Source organism: Onychostruthus taczanowskii, unplaced genomic scaffold (assembly GCF_017590055.1).
Source record: "Onychostruthus taczanowskii isolate IOZ18803 unplaced genomic scaffold, ASM1759005v1 scaffold3, whole genome shotgun sequence".
NCBI classification, from domain to species: Eukaryota; Metazoa; Chordata; class Aves; order Passeriformes; family Passeridae; genus Onychostruthus; species Onychostruthus taczanowskii.
Window position 1 is genome coordinate 7,078,489 of NW_024500349.1, and position 22,573 is coordinate 7,101,061.

General features: G+C 35.9%; 1 protein-coding gene across 1 annotated transcript in view; it reads left to right on the forward strand.

The window, feature by feature from the left end:
• PLXDC2 (plexin domain containing 2) overlaps window positions 1-22,573 on the forward strand; it is a 255,664-nt gene that overhangs the window by 208,998 nt on the left and 24,093 nt on the right. Inside the window, exons 10-12 of the mRNA XM_041408679.1 lie at window positions 9,960-10,020; window positions 12,932-13,085; window positions 14,497-14,535. Coding sequence (XP_041264613.1) covers window positions 9,960-10,020; window positions 12,932-13,085; window positions 14,497-14,535 — 254 coding nt within the window. The remainder of the gene's footprint in view (window positions 1-9,959; window positions 10,021-12,931; window positions 13,086-14,496; window positions 14,536-22,573) is intronic.

The window sequence follows — 22,573 nt, forward strand, 5'->3', positions numbered from 1 at the left end:
ATTAGTATGAAATCCTAGTATTTCTGTTAAAATATTTTCTATTAAATTCTGGACCTGAAGATAGGGAAACATTTTGAAGATTCTTGATCTAGATGTAATATTACTATTCTATATATGTATTTCTTACAATATCATTTACTTTTCAAAATTTGAGATTGCACCTGATTGTAGAAAGGTGACACTGACCCATGAGATTGTAGAAAGGTGACACTCACCCATGAAAGAGTTCCACGGATGCCTTATGATGTGATTTATACGTATACTAGTCATTTTAAGAAGCTTGACTCAAGCTGGTAGTCATCATTCTGTGTGTGATAGGCTGTCTCTCTCTCGTGGGTTCCTACACAAGACTTTATAGACTTTCTGATTCCCAAATAAATGCCTCAAATTGTCGTCTACCATAATGATTGGACTTTAATTGTATAATACAAAGAATGCAAGGGACATTCAAATTCAAATTTCAAATAACACAGACTTTTCTGGTAACAAATTAAAATGCATAGTAACTCTGCATTAAATAAATTGCAATACAAAGTGGTTAGTATGATAATTTTCATAATGCATGATGTGAAATGTGAAATACAGGTAGATGATGAATAGATTAATACAGAACACAAATGAGAAAAATGAGAAAAAACTATTTTTGTTACTTAGACACAGTTAGAAAAATTAGAAAAAGCTATGTTTGTTACTTAGACACAAGACACAACTCTGAGAGGGACGTTAGCACATAAGGAAAAACTGTTCCTGCTTTACCTGCATTCAGAGAAAGAGCTTCAAGAAGATTTTGATATGTTCAGTTAGGAACCACAGCTGTATGAACCCATGTTCAAAGACAGAGGAACTCAGGGTCACAAACCTCTCTTTGGTTGTCTCACTATAATATATTGTACCAAAAAACAATGAGATGATTTAACACCATGTCTACAGCATCGTTTCTACTCTACTTAGGTTATCTTCTTGACACAGGCTGTTTCTTCCATTTCTTGTTGTGGGTAAAGTCCCAAATTATATCTTTTTCACACCTCCGAAATTTGCTACATTTTCCTTAACCTAACTAATATTAATTTGCAAGTGTTATCTTTATTTGCTAAACTACTGGTATTTTTATCCAGTTCTCTCTCTGTTGACTATTATGTGTATTTCTTTATACTATTTTGTGCTGACTACTAGTCCTGTCATAAGTGAGCTGACCATCTTCCACCAATGGAAACAGTGGATTCTAAAATAGCTCATGGTCGCTTCTCTAACCATGTATGGCAGGATATATGCTTTGACTTTGAACATACTAGAACATCAAAGTTCTAATATGAAAGTTAAAGGGAATAAAAACCAAACATAATTTAGTTCTTAGTTTCTCGAGAGCCCTTAGGCCCCACACCAGCAGTTTCTGAGCCAAATGTATGATGAAACTAACTAGTTTTTCTAGTCCTAACTGAATTTGTAATCAAAAAAGGATAGGATAGGACTATAACAGGATAATTCCATTATCCATCATTGCTCATTTTGCAATGCTTGTATGCATTGCTGTACATAGAGCAGTGCTACTGCTATTTTGCACTGTATCTTATCTTCTCTACCAATGGCCTGAAATAAATCAACTGTACTGCTTACAATAGATGAACAAATTGGACATTTTTTTCTGTCCCAAAAATGATGTATTAGAAAATGCACAAATTTGGCCAACCCAAGTTTTATGACTTTAGGATGATTTTTTTTTAATAGAAAAAGGTCTATAAAAATGGATTAGTAAAAAATATTGATTGTGTAGTAGGTTCATTCTGCCTTGTAGACCCTCTCAGTAGAATAATTTAGTGAGGAACAAGATACTAGATTTCTTTCCTATCATGTCTGAGATGGACTTAAATTGTAGTTCCAAACTCCTTCCTTGATGAACAGAGAATTGTATGTTCCAAGAAATACTTGCTGGGTAACTTTTATCAAATATTTGAATGTTCATGAGATTCATGTATTTCATAAGCTGTATACCGCCTACCCATTGTAGCCTAAATTGTTGGCCTAGACAGAGTTTTCTCAACTGGTCCCCTTCAACTGAGAACAAAGCATTTCAGGAATGCCAAAACACAGGACACATCCATGGAAACAGGCAGCCCAGATTATCACACCTGACTCTAGGATGATTTTTGGGATGAATGTTAATCTCCTTTTTTGGAAGCATTAGATTTTTTTCCTTTCATATAAGCATCCAACCCACTGCATTATCATGGAGAAATCTATCTTCCACCAATTTTTTATGATCACTCCTAATTTCTTTTGGTCTCATTACAAGGGAAATAAATAAAACAAGGGAAAATAAATAAATAAAATAAGTCAAGTGGTTTTTAACGGAATCAACCAAGATTTTTTAATGGAAAGTTTTTTGCACTTTATCAAATTTTCTTATGTTTCATTGAAATATAATGCAGAATGGTAGCCCCAGTCACTTTTACAAGCATAGTTCATCTTCTCATACAAAGTATCACTTTACATAGTATTGCAAATTAAACACAGCCTGGGAAGCTTCCTGGGCATTGTAAAACAATTGTATGAGTCCCTAAAACAGTTGTGATGTTTCCTGTTGTGATTTCAGTCCATGCCCAGGAGCACTGTCCAGAACGGTTGCCAGGCATGGTGCAGGAATTGGACTGTTCCAAAGGTTATTCCCAGCTGGCTATTTATGTGCAGCCTCTTCCTTTTCAAGGCTGAGAGAGTTTGCTTCTTCAGGCATAGGCCATTGTGTGCCAGCAGTCTTCAGTGCCAAACATTTCTGGTCATGTTTATTTTACTACTGTGGACAGAATTATCACAATTGCCTTAATTGCTTTCCAGAAGTGCTAACGTCTTATGGTTGTACTCCTCAATATAAACTGAGCATCACTGAGATCATATTTGCCTCACAGCCTCCTAGATACCATTCTGTAATGAAGTACCATGAATGAGAAGTCTCTTTTTTAAGCATATTTTGAATTTTACGTATTACTAAACACGAAACACTTGTCAAAAATTTTTATTTAAACAACTCTGAAATTCATATGTCTCTTCATAAATTTTGGATTATCTGAGATTAGGACCACCTCAAGCAAACTGCTTCATTTCCCAACATAGTCTTCAGATTTTTGATAGCATATATATTTCTCAATCTTTCCAGTCATGTAAACTCAGGAATTCTCTAACATGTTCTTGTAGAAGATATTCCCAGCTTAGGGAAATAAATGAAATTTTATGAGTACACTTCCTTAAATGTCATCGTTAGTTCCCACTCTATTCAGGTTATCATAATGCATTAATGAAATCACTGGATATCACAACAAATATCAATATGTACCATTAATTGAGTAACTGAGGTGCTCCTGCTGTTCTGTAATTCATTTGTAATCTCTTTTGGTCCTGCTCAATGTTGACTTCAGAATCAGACTCACTTTTAGAATAAAAAATGGACACAATTAATATACTATTTTGGGAAAAAAAATAGCTTTCTGAACTTTAAGTTGCTTTGAACATAACCAGTTACAGGATGATTCCTGTCCTTCCTTGTTTTGCCCTCTATCTGAAGAGTTCACTGAGTTTTAACAGAGGGTGTGTTTCTTAGCCCTAATTCACATACTTTTATCAGCATATAAGCATTGGATTATGCAGAGTGAATTTAGCACTCTTTACCTGTCATAGCTCCTGCTTCCTTTCAGTTCTTACTCTTTTTAGAGTTGTGAATGAGCCATAGCAGGGGCAGTAACCTAGCACTAACCAAACCATTGCTGCAATTCTCCTTCTAGCATCTCAGCTGCTGCTGCCCACGAGTACTGAACCAGCCATGGTGTGCACTGTATGATACTCGGGTTCATGTGTGATAGCAGACATGTGGACAGCCATTTTTCATACTGTCTCCAGGCAGCAGGTCATTTTTATCCTGTCACAAGGACTCTACTAGTTGTTTATGTTATCGGTGTGAGTTTTTTAAAAGGAATAAAATCCCAATCAAAGTGCCTGAATAAAAAAGAGAGCATGGGCAATGTGTGAATGAAATCTGTGCCTTGATACACACACACCACCTGAGACTTGATGTTTTTCAATTTAGTTCCCAGTTCTACCATTCATATGTCTGTGAGTACTGTGGGAAACACAGAAGCTGTGAAATAGTGCATGCTCATCTGGTTTTCAGAAAATCTGGGCTTAATTCTAGGTTCTGTAACAAATTCTGTGTTATCTCAGCTGATCATTCCATGTCTCCTATGTCCTGTTTCCTTCTCTCTAAAGTGGAAAATTTTCTCCAAAGGCAACTTTCATATTTTTTATTTTAAAAATGAGACAAAATCAATGGATATGCAACACTAACTGTAATTCTGAGATAGTGTAAGCTGCATATTCAAGGATAGAAAATGGTTCAGACAATCATGTTAGAAAGAAGAGCTAAGTTGTGATTTTTAGGATCGCTAAACAGAATGTAGAGTACATCCAGTTGTACTTCAGAGCTGTTTCCATCAAACCCTGAGAAATTACTTATGTGTCAAACATGTAGTAATGCTAACAGATGAATTCTCTGCTAACTTTGGTTGCTATTCACTCTTTATACCCACTTTGTGCAGGTACAAATGCACAAAGTCAAAGCAGTGGCAACTGTAATCTAGTATGAGGGACTAATCTCAGTGTGGCTCCTTCCCAGAGAACACATTTGATATAAGTTTCTGCTGATTCTGTTGGAAATGCCAGCACCATAATCTCATAAATTTGACTCTAGGGTCCTCCTCTTACACTATCTTTTTTCCTTCTAACTGTTCAAAGTAGAGCCTTTAGCAAAAGCTTATTTTTTATTTTTTATCTGCTTTTCAGCATGTTTCCTTTATTGTTGTAACTGACATTAAGTTTATTGAAAATATCCTCCTATTCTTCTTTAATCAGAACTCTGCCAAGTCTCACTTTAACCACAATTTGATCTCTTTCTTTCTAGTGGAATTGAAACAAAACTCACTTCTTTTATCCTACTTTTATTCTTAGCCTCTTTCAACAGAAAGAATTCCCTATGGGAGTCTTTATTTTCTACTGCCTATTCAAATGTTGTGTCAGAGTTACAAATATTGAGGCTCATGCATGTTCAGTCGTTTTCTGTAAAATAATAGCTTGGATTTTAACATCTTTTCCTTCTATGTTTACTTGGTATTTCAGGAGTATTTTATGCAACATGTAGCTATATTTTTCCAGCTTTCCATCCCATAAAATTGTGGAACCATTGTCATGCTGAAGATCGACTGCTGAACTTTGTTGCACTCTAATCATCCTTATCATTACCTGAATGTTTTAAATTTTGAGCAGAGCACAATGTTAAAACAGTGGTGGAATTCAGTGTTGTGTCAACTATTAATTATGCCTTTGTAACATCCAAATTGTTTATAAACTTTAAAATAGTACAGGCTGATTTTAGTTTCAAATCCTTGTATTCAGCTAGTCAGATATTTTTATTTTACAAGAGCAAGATGGGAGCAAATCCTCTTCTGACTAATCAAATTTTCCTCCTGTTCTGAAGTACAGCAATATTTAAGTAAAGGATAAATACAGAGAATATATTTATGCTAGAATTCAGATATATTATCAGGACTACTAAGCTAAGTGATAAGTACCAACGCTATTCAAATACCTTATAAATGCATACCATAGTCACTCACAGTGACACTTCACGTGAACTTCATAAGCATTTTGAGCTGTGATTAAGTTTTGCATTTAAAAGTGGAAAATAACAAAGGAAGGAAAATTCAGTCTTTCCCCAGACAGCACAGTGTGGCAAGAAAGTGAACAGTGAAGGAAACAAACTGGAGCCTGCTCTGTTGTAAAGAGAGGCAAAACCAGACCAAGCACAAAGATAAATTTTTCTTCCTCCAAAAATCATTCTAAAATTAGAGTTACTTTTCAGCTGGACAGACACAAGGTTTCATGATGTTTTTTAATATTGTATTTATAATTATTTTTTACTTCCTATCTCACCTTGGAAAGAAATTCCACTTTAAAATGTTCTAATTCTTCTTTTAGTAATTCAAACTTCCTAGCAACTATCTTAATCCTTTCATAATTTGATGGTCCTTCCTTAATGGTTGAATTCAGAAAAGAGTTCTGCCTCTTCAATTTTCTATTTAATTTTCCAGATTAACCTTTTATTTAGCTGAATTAATAAACCTTTTAACTGAGCTAAATCATTACATGGTATTTACAAAATAATTTCAGATTTCTGGAATGCCTTTTATTTCCAAAAATCTGCTCTTTACATGCTCTTACAGAGCCAAAAAACTAGGAAATTATTGGTTTAAATTACATGTGCTGTGCATTTTAATGCTTTTGATTGTCATACTCCAGCTCAACCTAATGAAAAGGTTTTTCCATCCTGACTTTGCCCCTTTTCTTCCAAATTATTTTCCATTATGTTTCTAGCTTTTACAGTTAAACCTTGATGAATTTTCTGTATTCAGGTTTCTCATTTATCATCATCATCATTATCATTAATACTCATTGAACTCTCTTTAAGAAAAGAAGCAAAGCATTTCATGTCCTGCACTGAGTGGACACTTCTTGTCATTCAAGTATTCTCTGCCAAATAAAGGTAAATGGCATTTGGTAAAGAGGATGGCATCTTCAGCTCCTTTCTGGCTACATACAGTTTGCTGAATGGATTCTGACAGCTTTCTTGTTACTCAGGCTGAGCTCCATTAGTAGCTATATGTGTAGAGACATTCATGCTCCCTTTCCCCCCTGAACCAGTACTCCAGAGCTCCACACAAATCCTGAAATTCCTTGCTATTCATAAATGTCCCTATTTTCATTTCCTGGAACATCTTTATTCTTGCTTTCCTAGGAGCTGAGTTCGGGTGTCACTTGAAAATGAAGTTGTTATAAAATACCCGTGTTGACAGATGGCATAAACAGCGCAGCAAATCAAATCTGCTCCAATGTTTTAATGGCAACAGGGAATTATCACCATGCCACTAAATTAAGGTCTTAAAAAAGCAGTCGGTAAAGCGGGTGCTGCACTGAAATTACAGTTTCCAGAACTCTGACTCAGTGAGGCAGGAACAATAGTGGCTTCCATGGCTGACATGCAGTAATATATGCCTCAAAGGAAGTTCACAAACAGGTTTGCCAGGAGACTATCTGGTCCCTGATAAAGCTGCTTTCTGATAATATTGTTTGGACTCACTATGCATCAGTGGAAAATGTTAAATAAGCAGTGCCCAGTGTTTAATATACTTTTTTTAAGAAAGAGTCTTCTCAAGACTGCCTCACATGTTTGAAAGAGCCATTCCAAGTCCTTGAGTGTTACATGCAATTTTTGGTGGTGGTTTAATTCCTGGTGAAAAAAAAAAAAATTACCCCAGAAATGTAACTCACCTCTGTAATTAATTAGTTTATAAGAAAAGACTTAAGAACTGTAAGTGAGTGCACCTGGGATACATTTTTATTCATTTAATTTTTGGAGCCTTAAATTTGACACCATTTAGATATAAGATAAAATCTAGGTTTGTTTAATCCCTACTAGCTCTAAGTGCACTGGGTTGAATGAACATAGATATGCAACAGCAGTAACTGCCTCAAGTGGAGGAATTTATGGAGTGGCTTGATTTCATGTCTAAATATTCGGCTTGGTTTTCTGATGTACTGAATACCCTCAAAACCATTTGAGCCAGAGCAGTATGAATAAAATGTAATGGATTTATGAGTTTTCAGTACATCTGAAAAATCTGTGCAGTCCTGCTTAGAAATGGGCACAGAAGTTGCTAATGAAGTTCTTCAAATTTTTAAGAAATGTAGGGGAGACTGAAAAAAAAAAAAAGTTCTATTTGTGCCTGGAATACCATGTTATCATTTCTTTCTGCTTAGTGAAGTTTTTCTGGTTCTTTCAAACATTCACAGGGACAGAACACCACAGAGATGGAGAAGCAGCACTGAGCTCCCAACATAGTACTGATTCACTCACAGTTCAGCAAGAAAACACTTTTTGAGTGGTCTTTATTCATAGAATGATTTGTGTTGAAGGGACCTTTAAAGATTACCCTGAGCAGCCCCACTGACATGGGCAGGAACATCTTGCAGTAGATGCTCAAAGCCCCATCCAACCAGACCTTGAACACTTCCAACAATGGAACATTCACAATTTCTCTTGACAATCTATTCTAGTGACTCACCATCATCACTGTGAAAAACTTCTTCCTTATATCCAATATTAGTCTATTCTCTTTCAATTTAAAACCATTTACCCATGTTCTGTCACTGCAGGCTTTGATGAAAGGTCTCTCTCCATCTTTCTTATAAGCTCCCTGTAAGTGTGGACAGCCTGTATAGGGTTTTCCTGGAGCCTTATCTTCTCCAGGCTGAAAACCCCAATTCCCTCAGCCTGTCTTCGTAAGAGAAGTGCTCCAGCCCTGTGATCAACTTTGTGGCTCTCTGGACTGCTCCAGCATGTCAATGTTCTTCCTATGTTAGAGGCCTCATGCATTGGGAAGGAAATATCTGTACTTCTCTAAAATACATTTTTGGTTTGAACATTTCTCTCTTAATGGCAATGTGCTTTTGGAGAAGCCAGTTGGCACCTGTTAGTGTTGGGGTATTTCTTTTAGTAATACTGCAAATGATGCAATGTAGTATGCAGTGCAGGTATAACAACAGAATGAACATTTTTCTCAAAATCTTTTCTCAAAAACATTGTAGATTCTGCTCAGAATAATTATATGGAGATTTTTCTTACCCCAAGTGTGTTGTTAACATTGTTTACATCTCCTTGTAACATCCTCTCCTACTATAAAAATAATTATGGTGTTCCATTTTTCCAAATGAACTGTTCCCTTGCTTGAAGTAGGTAGTACTTGACATGTCTTGTTATCTTTCAATTCTTTGTAAACAGAAAAAGGACCCTGAAATACAGCTAACCATAACAGTGCTTTATTTGCTTGCCTAGTCTTATTAAAAGACAGCAAAAAGTTGGTTTTTATACATTCAGGTAAATTATGCCCATGGGTGCCAAATGACATCACCCTGTGTCATAACAAAATACTGCAGAAAATGAGTGAAGAAACCAAAACCAAACCCTCCAAAATAAAATCATCCTAGCTGGCAAGAATCTCCTTCAAAGCTGAACACGGTGGTTTAGTTATTTGCTTGCCATTCTAATAATGCTTTCTGCTTGTGGTGCTACCTGTTGTTTAGGAAACACACACAAACTTATTCTACAGTCACTGATACTCTTGAGAGATGGAGATTTCCAGGGGAATCATTACATTAAAGTGTTACAAGTTCCTTAAAAATTTCTTTGTTGCATACAGCAAAAGACAAGGGATATTGCAAACAGGTTATTAAACTCACCTAATTTCATAAGAAATATGCATGCAATTTAAGTTTTCTGCATCTAGAGAGGAGGGAGAAGCAGCTGTACAGTGTTCTCTATTTGTCACAGAGAGGGTTCAGAGGAGCTGTGAACATTGATCAAATGGCATTATATGTGTATCTTGATGTCTCTGAGTACCTTGCTTGATAAACCCAGTGACTGGTTCACTGCATCCTTTGTGGGATTAAGTTTTCCTGGCTAAGTCTATTAATTAATAGCTATTAATAGACTAATTAAATAATTAAACTAATTTACATCAATATAGCTGACATCAAACTTAAAATATATATGGGTCAGTGACATCTTATGAATAATATCCAGCGGAAGGTAGATATTCCTATCTAAAAATGGTAAATAAATTTTAAAAACTAAAACAAAGCCTCATTAATTGAAACACCTTTCACTAAAGTGGATTAAAGGAATGACTCATATTGTAAGCCAAAGCATCTTGAATAAAATTGATACTATATAAAACATGGATTTTAAATCACATCATTTACTTATTCTTTCTGTCACTCTCTTCTGTTCCTCTCCCTTCCTTTATGCTTTTTTTTTTTTTTTTCTCCTATTTCCATCTGGAAAACTTCTATTTCATCATTTAAAGATGCTCCAGTGGATTTGATCGTCACCGGCAAGATTGGGTAGACAGTGGCTGCCCTGAAGAGGTATGTGAGTAGTTTACATCCTCAGCCCATCAGAGGCAATTTATGTAGGTATGATGTTTTTGTTTAAATTATTCAGATCATAAAGCATGGTTTCAAGGCCAAAGAAATACTATATTTATCATTCAGGGGAAATCCCATAAGGCATTACAAAGAAGAACAATCTGAGCAGTTTCACTCCCAATTTGAGGGAATGAAATGGACAAAAATCAAAATTTTGTCTTTGGGAAAACACTTTAATTAAACAAAACTCCCAAAAAAACCTAGAAAGCCTCCTCCAAAACAGTATCCCTGTGCTGATTTTCTTTTAGATCTCTGACTTTTGCCAGAAAAAGGGAAGAAACAGTGATATTCCTTATTTCAGAAAACCCTTTGCAAGAGTAGCCTCAATTGAAAAGCGGACATTGCATTTTGGTTATGAAATCTGGCCAAATCATTTAGTAAAGAAGAAATTACACAGATGAATTCAAAGAGATAAAATAAAAATAGTAATTTAAATAAAAATTTAAAAGCCCTCACGCAACCAGCCTACATGGCATTTTGATTTCTTCTCATGGAGATGCCGTGAGAGGATAAAAAGATATCTGACTGTGGTAGTGGTGGATTGTCAAACACAGACCATAACCCTCTTCTGAAAGTTATCTGGGGTACTCCTAGACCAGAGAAGTTAATTTTCAATAAACATTTATAAATATGTTGATGATTATTGATGATGATGATGATGATTATTGACGATGATGACTTTACCATTTAAAAGCCCCTTTACAAGCACTTTTAGTTTGAGGTTTGGGGGTTTTTTTCATTTTCTTTTTTTATTTTTTTTCCATGTTGGGATTGTGGTAATAGGAACAAATTAATTTATGGCACTTTTAATCTTCATAAAAAAAGAAGGTAGCCATAAAAAAGCAATTATTTTTCCATTTTTGCTGAACAGGCTAAATATCCTCATGAGTTTCAGCAACACAGGCCCTCTGAAATGTCAGGTGAAACCCAGGGCAAAACATAGCCCCAGGTGTCTAGCGAGAAAAGCACATTCTGTTTTATGTTCAGTAGAAGCAAAGAGAAGTAAGGCTATAAATCCATATTAATGGAAGAATTTTTTTTTTTTTGTAACTGTAATTGCAAAATAACTGCAACCTACCTACTGCCTTATTACATTGCCTTGAAGCTTCGGCTTTGCAGTTTGTCACCAGCTGATTTGAAAGCAAAATTTTTGAGCTGTTTATTATCTGTGGGGGGCAACCTTTTCGAGAACATAGGATTAAAGTTATTGGAAGCATGTGTTATTATAGTGCACAGTCCTTGTATTGCTTTAATCCAGATTACAATTAGCTAGGATTCAATTGTGCTTTCAAATTAAGATATCAAAAACCTTCTTTCTGCAGGACATTAACATTCCCTTCTGCTTCTCCTTTATTGTTTCGGTCCAGCATGTTCTCCAAGATTTAGTGCATGATCTGAGAAGAAATTATCAATACACTAAGTGTATCTGAGAAATTAATTGTTTAATTTGCACAGTTTTGAGGAACTTGGTAGCAGTTGACTGTTCAGCTTTTAGGTTCTGTGGAGTAACAGTTTGCTTGGCATCCTCCAGAATTATGCTTGAGCTGACTGCTAGAGCTCCCAGAAGGATCAATAATTAGCACACAATGGTTAGTTTTAGATGCTTCACTCAAGAGGATAAATAATGAGGATTCTCATAGTAAGGTTTTTTATTTTTAATATAGATTTTGAGCTAAATTTTAGGTAAATTACATCAGTGAAATGGAAGTATTTTTTAAGAAAAATACAAAGAAATGTAAAGAATAATTATCCTACAGGTACTGATACATTTCTGTAATAAATAGTTTTGAGTAAAAAAAGAATGATAAAATATCTGTGAATATTAAAAGACAATGCCCATGGGGTTTTGACGGCCAGATCTCAATAAAATGAAATAAAGGTTTGCATGACTCCACTTCTCATTAAAATGAATGGGGGACAGGAGGAGTTAGACACAGTTCCCGTATTTCCTAAAAGATAATTGGATGTATTTTCCTGCAAAACTGTGTGAACCATAAAGGAAATTATTCATTGCATCTTCAGACCTTTAGAAATGTCCAGAACTAGGGAGAAAAAAAAAAAAGCAAGCAGACTCCATATTTGTATTAAAATATTTGCCTGTGCAAATAAATATTTATTATTTGATAGTGACTTTTATTTATAGTGTGCTCATATATTATAATAATATTATTATTGTTGATGTTTCTATTTGATAGTAATTGTGTTTTATTTTTTCATATATACATATATGTTTATGTTTAATATATACAAATATTACATTACATCTTAATATTATGTAGAGTTAATAGGCATATAGTGAAAAGATTGATTTATTGTAATAAATAAATATTCTATAGGCTGAATACATGCACACATTTTATTCATCTATGTGTATTCCCTTGTGGTAATTCCATGTAAAGCCTAATTAAATGCTCCAGTTAACTACACATTGTTTACTACGAAGAGCTGCTATTTAATTCCCACATATCTTTTTTAACATGTTTTATGTCACCTGGATTGATGGCAGTGAGCTTTCATAACAGAAGAGTGAAAATCTGAATTATAAACTTAAATGTTAAACTGTGATTGAGGGAAATAACAAGTTTGACAATCTGGAATGACTTGGTAATTAACAATTAAGAGTTGTAAATTTTGCAGATAAATAAAATAATATATGAAGCTGAATGCTGCATAGAGACTTGAAAGGGGAAAGGGAAAAAAAATTAAAAGAGAAAGCTCTTGAAATTTCTTTATCTAGTGTGTATTTTCACTCTTTTTATCACAGCAACTTGTCCATGATTAAATTCTTCATTCTTGACAGTTTCCACTGAGAATTAATTTTCTCTTCCTTCTTTCTGTTGTTTCCCAACAGTCAAAGGATAAGATTTGTGAGAAGACTATAGACACAACAGAAACACCTCTGTACTCCACCACCACCCTTCTGCCAACCACCACAAGGTTCAGAGTTTTAACAACCACCAGAGGATCCACCACTTCCCACCTTCCAACCAGCCTGCCCACAGAAGGTGATATGTATACACTGCATTTTTGCACTTGAAAAAAAGCAATTTACAACTCAGAAAGAAATTTCTTTCCTATAAGTATGTGTTGATGACAACCTTCTCCCTCTGGGGCAGCAGAAGGAGTTGGGAATTGCATTCCAGGCTCTTGCTTTTAAATTGCTCGCTCTTGCACCAGTAAGGTGAAAAGAGGATGAAGGCTCAAGGAGAGGATGCTGATGGAAAAGGAAGGACAAATTAGGAAGACTTCAGGAAAACTTGAGGTTACAGTGACTTTTTCTTGTTCCTTTACATTCAGACAGTAATCCAAAACCTCCTGAAGTAGGAGTAATAGTAAAGGTCCCTGCTAATTCTAGAAGAAATTCCCAGCACAGACTTAGTGAATTTGTAATTCTTTTATGGATTCTATTTAGCCAGGTGAAAATTATAGATAATCCAACATAAAAACCTCTTTTAAATATGCATATTTACTTTTTTTTCTGTCAGTTGACACTGTTCTTTTCATATAGCACTTACTGTTGTGAAATAGTTTCTCTAGGCTTCTGAATTGAATTAACTGGGTGAGCAATGGTGGGTCAGTACTCATCCTTGTACCAATGGCTGCTTAAATCTTACCTTTTTGAGCTTGGGATATCCTGCTTTCCTGCTTTTGGAGGAAGTTCATCTGGGCAAGAAAGCTAATTCAGATTAATCAAGTAACATCCATGAAATGTGTGTGTGTGTGTGTTGAAATTGTATGTTAACACAAAAAAAAAAAAAGTACCAGGTACAGATTTTCCAAGTAGCCTGTGACAGGAAAATCTGAGCTGAAGGTATTTCAAGGTGGGAATCTACTGATAAGAAAGGCTGGTTTTGTTTAAAGCAATAAACGTCTAGAAACTGTCAGTGCAGCATTTGGACTGCATTAAAAGGAATATTCTCTGGCATTCTGTTCATTAAAATTCACAAGAAAAAGAAGAATATGGAAGTAAATAGGGTTTAGTATCAGTAGACCTTTCCAAGCTTCTTCAAAAAGAAACTAAGAGAAACTAAGTCATTGTCTTACTTTACTGACATATGTTGGTTCATATAGTCCTCAATATGATAGAATGCTCAAGCTATGTGTGAACATGCAACATATATGAATTATTTATAAACATTATGAGACAGACTCTCATACCCTTATTTGTTAGTGATTTGAATCCTCCTGAATGCTTTAACATTCTCACAAATTTATTTTATTTTTAGTGATAAGAAAGTGTAGTGCTCGATGTAAGAAAAACCACAACCACAATGAGAACTATCTAGTTCTTATTGAGTTGAGTACCAAATGATTTTATTGTTGTGGAACGTTTTTATCATTAGAAATGTATTGGTAAAGTGATTAATGACCTAGAAAAATGCATTTTCCTTCTACTAACTTTGAATTTCCTTATAGATGACACCAAGATAGCACTGCACCTAAAAGACAATGGAGGTAAGTAATATTTTTTTTTTGTCTGTAAATAGTATCAGTATTTTGTCAAATTATACTCCACTGAACTTTATTAATAAAAGTCTGATTGTAGAAATAGTTTTTACCAGACTCTCAAGGGACTCCAGTATCCCACATCTATAAGTAGGACAAATAAGCTTAGGAACTGCTTAGGAAACTAAATATTTACAATTCTCTTTAGCATTCTATAATTAAAAAACATATTCAATTATGGACATATTAAGTAAATTTTAATTTTATTAATACAGTTATTGACTAATAATGCAGTATTAATATGATTATTGACTATAATAATGCAGTTTTATTTAACTGTATTAAGAGAGTATATATATGGTGCTAGTTCTAAATAATGATACTGTGCTATAAAGTCATTAATTGTAGTGAATCATTACATGACATTTTCTTAATAAGCATACCCATTTTATATCTATGTCTGTACTAGCAGAGATCCTGCACATACCCCATGCACATCCCCTGTGCAAGTTAATAAGATCACCTTGCCATAAAGATCCCTGTTAAATGAGGCTCTGCAGGGGACTACTTTTGTCATCTTCTTTGTGAGTTCAAGGACTGAGACCTGAGGTTTTTCCTTCTCCCTTTGAAGTGGGTGAGAATTTCCCTACTAGAATAGGACTGAGTTGTCAGATGTCACCTGTGCCTGTGTTCATTGCCAAAGTAGGGCTAGCTGAGGTGAAAAGGAAGATTTGGGTTCGTTTCTGAAGGCTTCAGAATGGTCTATCAAAGCAGAGGAAGACTTGCTGAGCAAATTTAAATAAATCACATTTCCACTAATATTTAGGGAATTATTGGCTCTGATTGCCTTTCCAAGCAGGGAGCATGAATCTTCTCTCATGCATCAAGGGAACAGGTAGCCAACTGTGGCAGGCACAGGCAGGGCACAGGGCAAGGCCAGCAGCTCAGGGAAGCAGCAGGGATCAACCCAGGTCTAGTGACCATCAGCTGAGTCTGCAGCAATGAGGCAGACCCAGGGACAAGGCAGGAAGGGACAAGGACAGGGAGCCAGGCTGGCGAAGAAGGGAGCAGCGACGCAGCAAAAGTGGCACAGCTGCCAACAGACAGCTCAGGAAAGGACCAGAGGAAGCATCCCCCATCAGTGGTCCTAGAGAAGGGGAGATGATGAACCAGGTCTGCACAGGCATTCTGCAACAGCAAAAGGATAAACAGCTCCAAGGCCTATCCAAGGAGGCACAGTCCATGGACAGGACTAGAGACAAGCTATCGTTAGTGCTGGTCCAGGTCACAAGATCAGAGATGGGATTGAATATAGGTTCATCTGCAGCATAGCTTAGGTTTGGACCCGAGCTTATATGGGGACCCCAACATCATAGGCAGAGGTCCCACATACAGTCCAGAACAGCTGAGATACAGCAGTTTCTCAGGACCCTCACAGAGAATTATTCAAATTTTGAAAAAACACAGAACACAGATGCCTCTTAGCTTGTTGGTCTCTTTTCCTGCCATTTGTTTTTTAGTCATATTCAGCCATTATTTTCTCCTTCCCTCAAAATAGAGATCTGTTCACTCCATGGGGGACTGTTGTCATCCTCTTCCTTGCCTCTGTCATTTTGCTGTCACCAAGCACAGCATGGCTGGTCACATGCTGTATTGGGCATTTAATGGTCCATTTTTCTGGCAGTGGTGTTTTTTGACATAGCTTTGAGGCATAAGTGATCCCTTGGAATAAATTGATCTGTAAACTCAATGTGGTACTTTTAAGCATTTTGTCTATGGAAATGTCCCTGAAACTTTCTCTCACACTCTTGAAAACAAATTGCTTCCTATTTTATTGTAAAAAGTGATTCAGTGTTCTTAGAGGTCAATAGTCGGCACTTCATTCTCCTGTTCTACATCTGCTCTGAACTGGAGGTGTGTTCCTGGCTGAAAAGTGCCCACACTCTGCTCTGTGAGCCTGTGGCAGGAGGCTGACCCAGAAACAAACACAGATCCAGGCAGATCTCCATCATGAGCGTCTCATACACAGCTCAAAACTGTATGCTGTTTTATAAAAAATTATCCCAAAAGTCGGATTTAGAAAAGACATCCACGTTTCTTTCAGTTTGGGAATTGCAGCAGGATTGTGTTTTTACTTTTTTATTCTGTGCCCAAGATCTGTAAAGGAAAACTACAGAAAAGTGTTGAATCCTACAGCAAATTATAGATGGCTGTGGCCTACTTGGTAGGTGAGGTATAGGGTTTGATGCATTGGTATATATAGAAAGTTCATTTCCACAGAGAAAGCTGCTGCATTTTACGAGGACAAACCAACACCTGATACAATTATTCATTTTCCTTGAGCTTTCCTTTCATTCTTGAAATTTAAAAAAAAAAAATTACTTCAAACAACACAAAAGCAAAGCAACACTCCAGGATTTCTCATTCACACAGTAAACGTATCTTTTAATCTGTGAAGTTCTTTTTGATGAATCTTCAATTATGCATTGAATTTTCTAGTGTCCCCGAGATTAGACTCAGATAAAACCTCTGTAGCCGCAGGCACATTCTTTGATTCTCTGTGGTTTGTCAGCCTTTCATAAAGAGTAGATTATTCCAGGTCATGAATACAGGGTCTTTACTTTCTCACACTACATCTTTTAAAACTCTAATGGAAGGGAACCCTTTATAACGGAAAACCAAAGCTATATTGGATCAATGATTGCCTATAGTTTGATGTGTCCTTGGGTGATAGCAGTCAATATCTGGTTAGGTAGAACAAAAAAGATTCCATAGAAATTCTACATCTCACCTCTGTCTAGAACTTTTGAAACCAAATATTAGAAATTTATAAATTGTTGTAAACTTTTTTTTTTTTTTTTTTTGTTCTGGTCATACTGCTTTGACCTTTTAGTTATATGAGAAAATCTTTTACAACTGTGCTGTATTCCAGCCACAGTTTTGTGGCATATCTTAAGGTACATTTCAAATTTGCTTGGGTTTGTTTCTTCTGCCTGCCCTCTTTCTTTACAGACACACAAATGCCTGTTATGTGCATGTCTAGACCGTTTTAAAATACAGGTGGCATGCCATCGCAATTTTTGTTACATCTTGGTTCTCCTTAAGATGACAAGCATTTTGTAAGTTCTAAGAGATGTCTAGCACTAAAAATGTACCATTTTTTTTTTGTTATTAATTTCAGATTCAGTTGTTTTTTTCATTTTCTTAAAATTTAGCACAATTGTCTAAACAGTTAAAAGCCTAATTTTTCATAAAACCTGTGAGCAATTGGCCATGGCTATCCTGTAATGCAATATTTTCTTGTTGAGAACTCTCTGGTGGATGATTTAGATGATTGGCTAGCACATCTAGACATTTTATTTGACATTTTTAGTCACTTTGTTGTGATTATTAGATTGCTATGAGTCCCTCTAAGCCCTTCAGCTTTAAAACTCAAAAGAAAAGTCTATGACTTTTGGACAGCAGATATCAGGCAAATTTCTGTTTCAAAAAAACGAAAGCTGTGGGAAAAAAAGTCAGTATCATGTTTTTTCACTCTTGTCTGGACATTTTCAAAGATGGTCTAGATACAACTGACAGGAATGTACTAACAGGATTAACGGATTAACACTTTTGCTACAGAGAGCTTAATTTGATTTTGAGAGATTAGGAAACTCAGTTAGAAATGACCAAAATGTATACAAAGTTTTGGGAAAGAGTGCTTTTATATACTTTATATACAGTGATAAACTTGCTCAAGACTACTTTTTCCAATAGTGTCCTATGTCTGGAAACTAACTTCCATAAGTCACCTGTATTTCTAACTTCAATTATAGAGACAATGTAGTCCTTTTCTTGTGTACCCTGAAATTCAGCTGCAAGACATAAAACACCATCTAATACCTGATAAGAGTCATATAACTTTTTTCTTTCTACTATGTTAATTTTCTAAATTATTCCGAAAATTAGACATATTTCACCAAAAAAAAAGACAGCCTTTCAGGCAAAACAAATATTTTTGTCATAGAGGAAGTTATTATGACCACACAGTCCAAAACCAAGTGACTCAGCTCAATAAATCACTATGAATTAGCCGAGTCTTCCCCAATTTTAAAGTAAAACACAATAAATTAAAGAATTATAAACATAACCATTGTGGGGGCTTAAAACTGTTTTAAAGTGGACTTTGTATGAGATAAGACTGACAAGATATGGGGCTTTTTTTACTGCAAGAACTTAGCCTAGCCACAGGAAATGACCTTCCAGAGATTTCATCTCATCTGGTATTAGCCAGGAATCCACAAGCTGTTCTTTTAGGCCTTTCTCCTAGCCAGTGGCAAGCAGTAGGCAAGAAAAATTAAATGTCATGCTAAAAGAAGTGCCCAGGCTGGAATATGTTTCTATATGGTGTGCCTAACTCTACCAGATACAGAGTAAAATCTAAATTACATACTAAGAGTGGGCATCTTGTAGGTACCCAAAGTTTCCTTAAGTTATTTCTCTTCAGGTTATCCTAGCTAATGTGTTTTGTTTCTATTCCTGTTCAGAAAACTGCAGGCCAAGAGTCAGACCTTTTCTTCCAGTCTTTTCTCATGAAAAAAAAAGAGGATTTAAGGTTTATATCATTATTGCAAAAATCCTGTTGAGATTAGATAATGGATTATGTAATTACAAGTTTACTTCTATATGTTCCGCTTACTCAAAAATGCTGGTGTTCCCCTAAAGTTGCAGGGATCACACAATTAGTGGAGCAAGGATTTCCTTCAGGAAAACTGGTCATAAAGTTTACTTCATCTGTGCTGTGCCATGTGCTGTATTTGTGTAAATAAAATCTTACCAAAGAACAGTTTTGAAAAGGTTTCTATCCATAGTCTTGCAAATAGAAGAAAAAAGAGAAAAGTGTCAGACCAGAGTGAAGAGGAATAGGTGGTGATGGATAGAAATGTACTCATAGGATAAAAATATAAAGACAGGCAGATTCAAGAAAAATTAATCACCTTCATTACCAGATAAACCAGAAAGAGCCCTGTAAACAGAGGTGATCTGATTTTTTTCCTTCTTTCTTTTATTTAGGTAGGGAAGAAATCCAAAAGGAACAAATAAAATATAACTCAGTTAAGTCAGGGATTGTTCCCATATTTTATTTCAAACTTCAGATTGTAGGTTAAGAAATCATCTCCCCATTTTACTCTGTATTTCTCCCTAAAATTTTCCAAGCTGTTTCTCCTCTCTCATTTCTCAGCAGCCTCTTCTCAGGTCAAGTTAGAGACAGGTCTTGATAAAAATTAGAAATCTCTTTTGTTGTCTTTGGTATGATCAAAGTTGAACTTTAGACCCAACTAATTTCGCTAAATGCTGGTCCCTGCTTTCTGCAAATTCAGCTGTAACACTCAGAATAGGAAAGCACTCAGTGCTTTTTAGAAAAAGTGTAGGATCTACCATGGTATGTTACTGTATGAAACATTAAATGATGGGCCGAGTGTAATTCAAGTTCTTTCTTCCCAGGAAAACTTGGGATTTAAGGAAAGACTATACAGCCTCGCTGGGGTTCAGTATGGTATTACGTTCATGTCTGATAGCAGATATCTTATTGAAATTGAGCCAAAACCAAGAACACAAGCTTGGAAAAGCAACAACCTCTTATATAAATATTCCCAACTTCCTCATGCATCAGACACAGGAAGAAATATATCTTACATATTATTTGCAGTAGCCACTAGGCTACATGCATGTTTTTTAAAGCAAGTACAAATGAAAAGTGCTAAACTCATCCATTCTGGTTGAAAAAAATAGAATATTACTTCAATAAACATTATTCTTATTGGTGGCTTAAATAAACTGTTATTTTTCACTTGCTTCATGGTACTTTGAATTGTACTTAAATGTTTCTTATAACTAGAGTTGCGCCTTTTCCAGAATTTTTGCATCTCAACAACATCCCAGTTTTGTTGTCAAATAACCCCTAGAAAGAAAATACACTTTCTCCTTGAGCAAAAAGGGATTTTTTTCATCATATCAAGCGTTATATATCACAGTGAAGAAGCATGATATTGAAAAACCAGAGGAGCTGTGTGTACAATTCAACATATCTTGAAATCTAGCATACTAGTTTTGTTTCTCTTTGATTTTCTAAGACAGATATGAAATCATATATGGTATTCTGCTCTTACAGTTGTCATGACTTTGCTGAAAACTGACTTTGTTAGTTACACATTTACATTTTGCTGACTTTGTACCAGATCAAAGGGTTAATGGGAAAACCCCATGTAGCACTAAGTGCAGATCTTAAAGAGAACAATATGGAAAAAACTGGGAAAATTTTTAAGAAAAGGCTGCTTTCTTTAGTGTTTTATCATGTGCTCCTGTTGCTGTCACAGTGCTATGGCAATGTGACAGCTCATGCACACAAAGATCCTATGATCTTCTGTCTCTAACTTCCTTTTCTACATGGACTTAAGCCAGTTTTGCAGTTAGTAGCCTTCTCCAATCTTCTGTGCTCACTCATCTTTGACATTGGTGTGCATGGGTCACTGTAAAGAATGGCAAAAATGAAGGTCAGGTGAAGGAAAGCTCATATAATTGTGCATTTTGCATTGAAGTTGAAATATCTGAAGTTGTTCTGTGTCCCAAAGGTGTGGTGGGCACTGTGATGAGTAACTCTACAAGCATTAGACACAGAATTAGAGAGGAACAGCCTGCTTTACCTTATTGTCTTGTGTTTGCTTTCAGTAAGGTTAAGAGGAGTCAATGGGGTGACAGAATTTAATTCGTATAAATAGCTAACATTTTTTTCATCTGAATTTGAGTCAGCTGCTTTTACAGGCAAATGGTGTGGTCCTTCGTGGTACAATATTGAGCTACATGATGACACCTGTTTGATGCTGCTAAGTATTGTAATGGCTTACATGATCTCAACCAGCTCAAACTAAAATTAATACTAAAATTAATACAGATGACAACTGTTGTAGCATTAGGTGATATTTTACAGCAGAAGAATGAAAGCCCTTAGCTAACATATTTAGAGTACTGTCACCCTATAAAGAGAGGGATTTGATTGTAATGCACTCTCATCAATTTACTACACTGAGCAGTTTATCAGTCTTGGAGAGACTTACTGAGTTGCCCTGGGTCCTACAGAAAATTGATAGCAAAGCCAGATACTGAATTCTGATTTTGTGTGTTATAGTTCATAATATTCTCATTCAGAGACCACCTTTCATTTCTTACATGCAATTGAAAATCAATTTTTAAAGCATTAGCTGGGCCATAACTTAATAAATCATCATGAAACCAAGTAAAGCAATGGCTTAACCTCAAAATGTTAACAAATGCTAAGGGATTGAACCCCCAAATCAAGAAAATCACACTCCATTACTGTGAATAAGTTGAGAACTCCAGAGCATGCTGTTCCTAAAAGAGGTAGAGAGAAAATTTTTATGGGGATTCTTTTGAGTCTCTGGAGAATCCTTCCAACTGCAAATTCCCTTATTCCCTCCCACAGGCCATTTTTCATCTTTTCAGGAATCTGTGTTATGTACAGGGAAAAAACTTGCGTGTGAAGAACCATATATCTGCCCCATAAAGCAAGGAGTCTCCTGGTGGATTCACATTGCAGATGTAAATGGAGGCCCAGAAGAGGGGGAAAATCTGGTGCTTCTATTGTGCTCACTGTACCTGTAAGCCTGTGTGCTCAGCTGTCCTAAACATTATGTCCTCCCTCTTGGCAGGAGCCTGTGAACTCAAACACACAGTCATGCAAACAGGAGTGATATGGTTTCCAGGCTAGATATTACATGTGTAATAGGGTGGAGGGCTGGTGAGTGAACTTGATCTGTAGTTGCCCCAGAACATGCAGCAAGACAAGGTTTCTGCTCTTTTACTGACCAAAAAGGAGAACATGCATTCTTCTGGTAAAAAGAGGGGAGCAAATTTGGGACTGAGTTTCATCTTCAGGCTGATTGCTGCTATTTAAATAATCCATATCTGTGGCTTTGTGTGTCAGTCAGGAGGGTCAAATAAGGCTTTGTGTTTTATCCCTTAATAATTTGCGTGCATGAAAGTGAGTTTG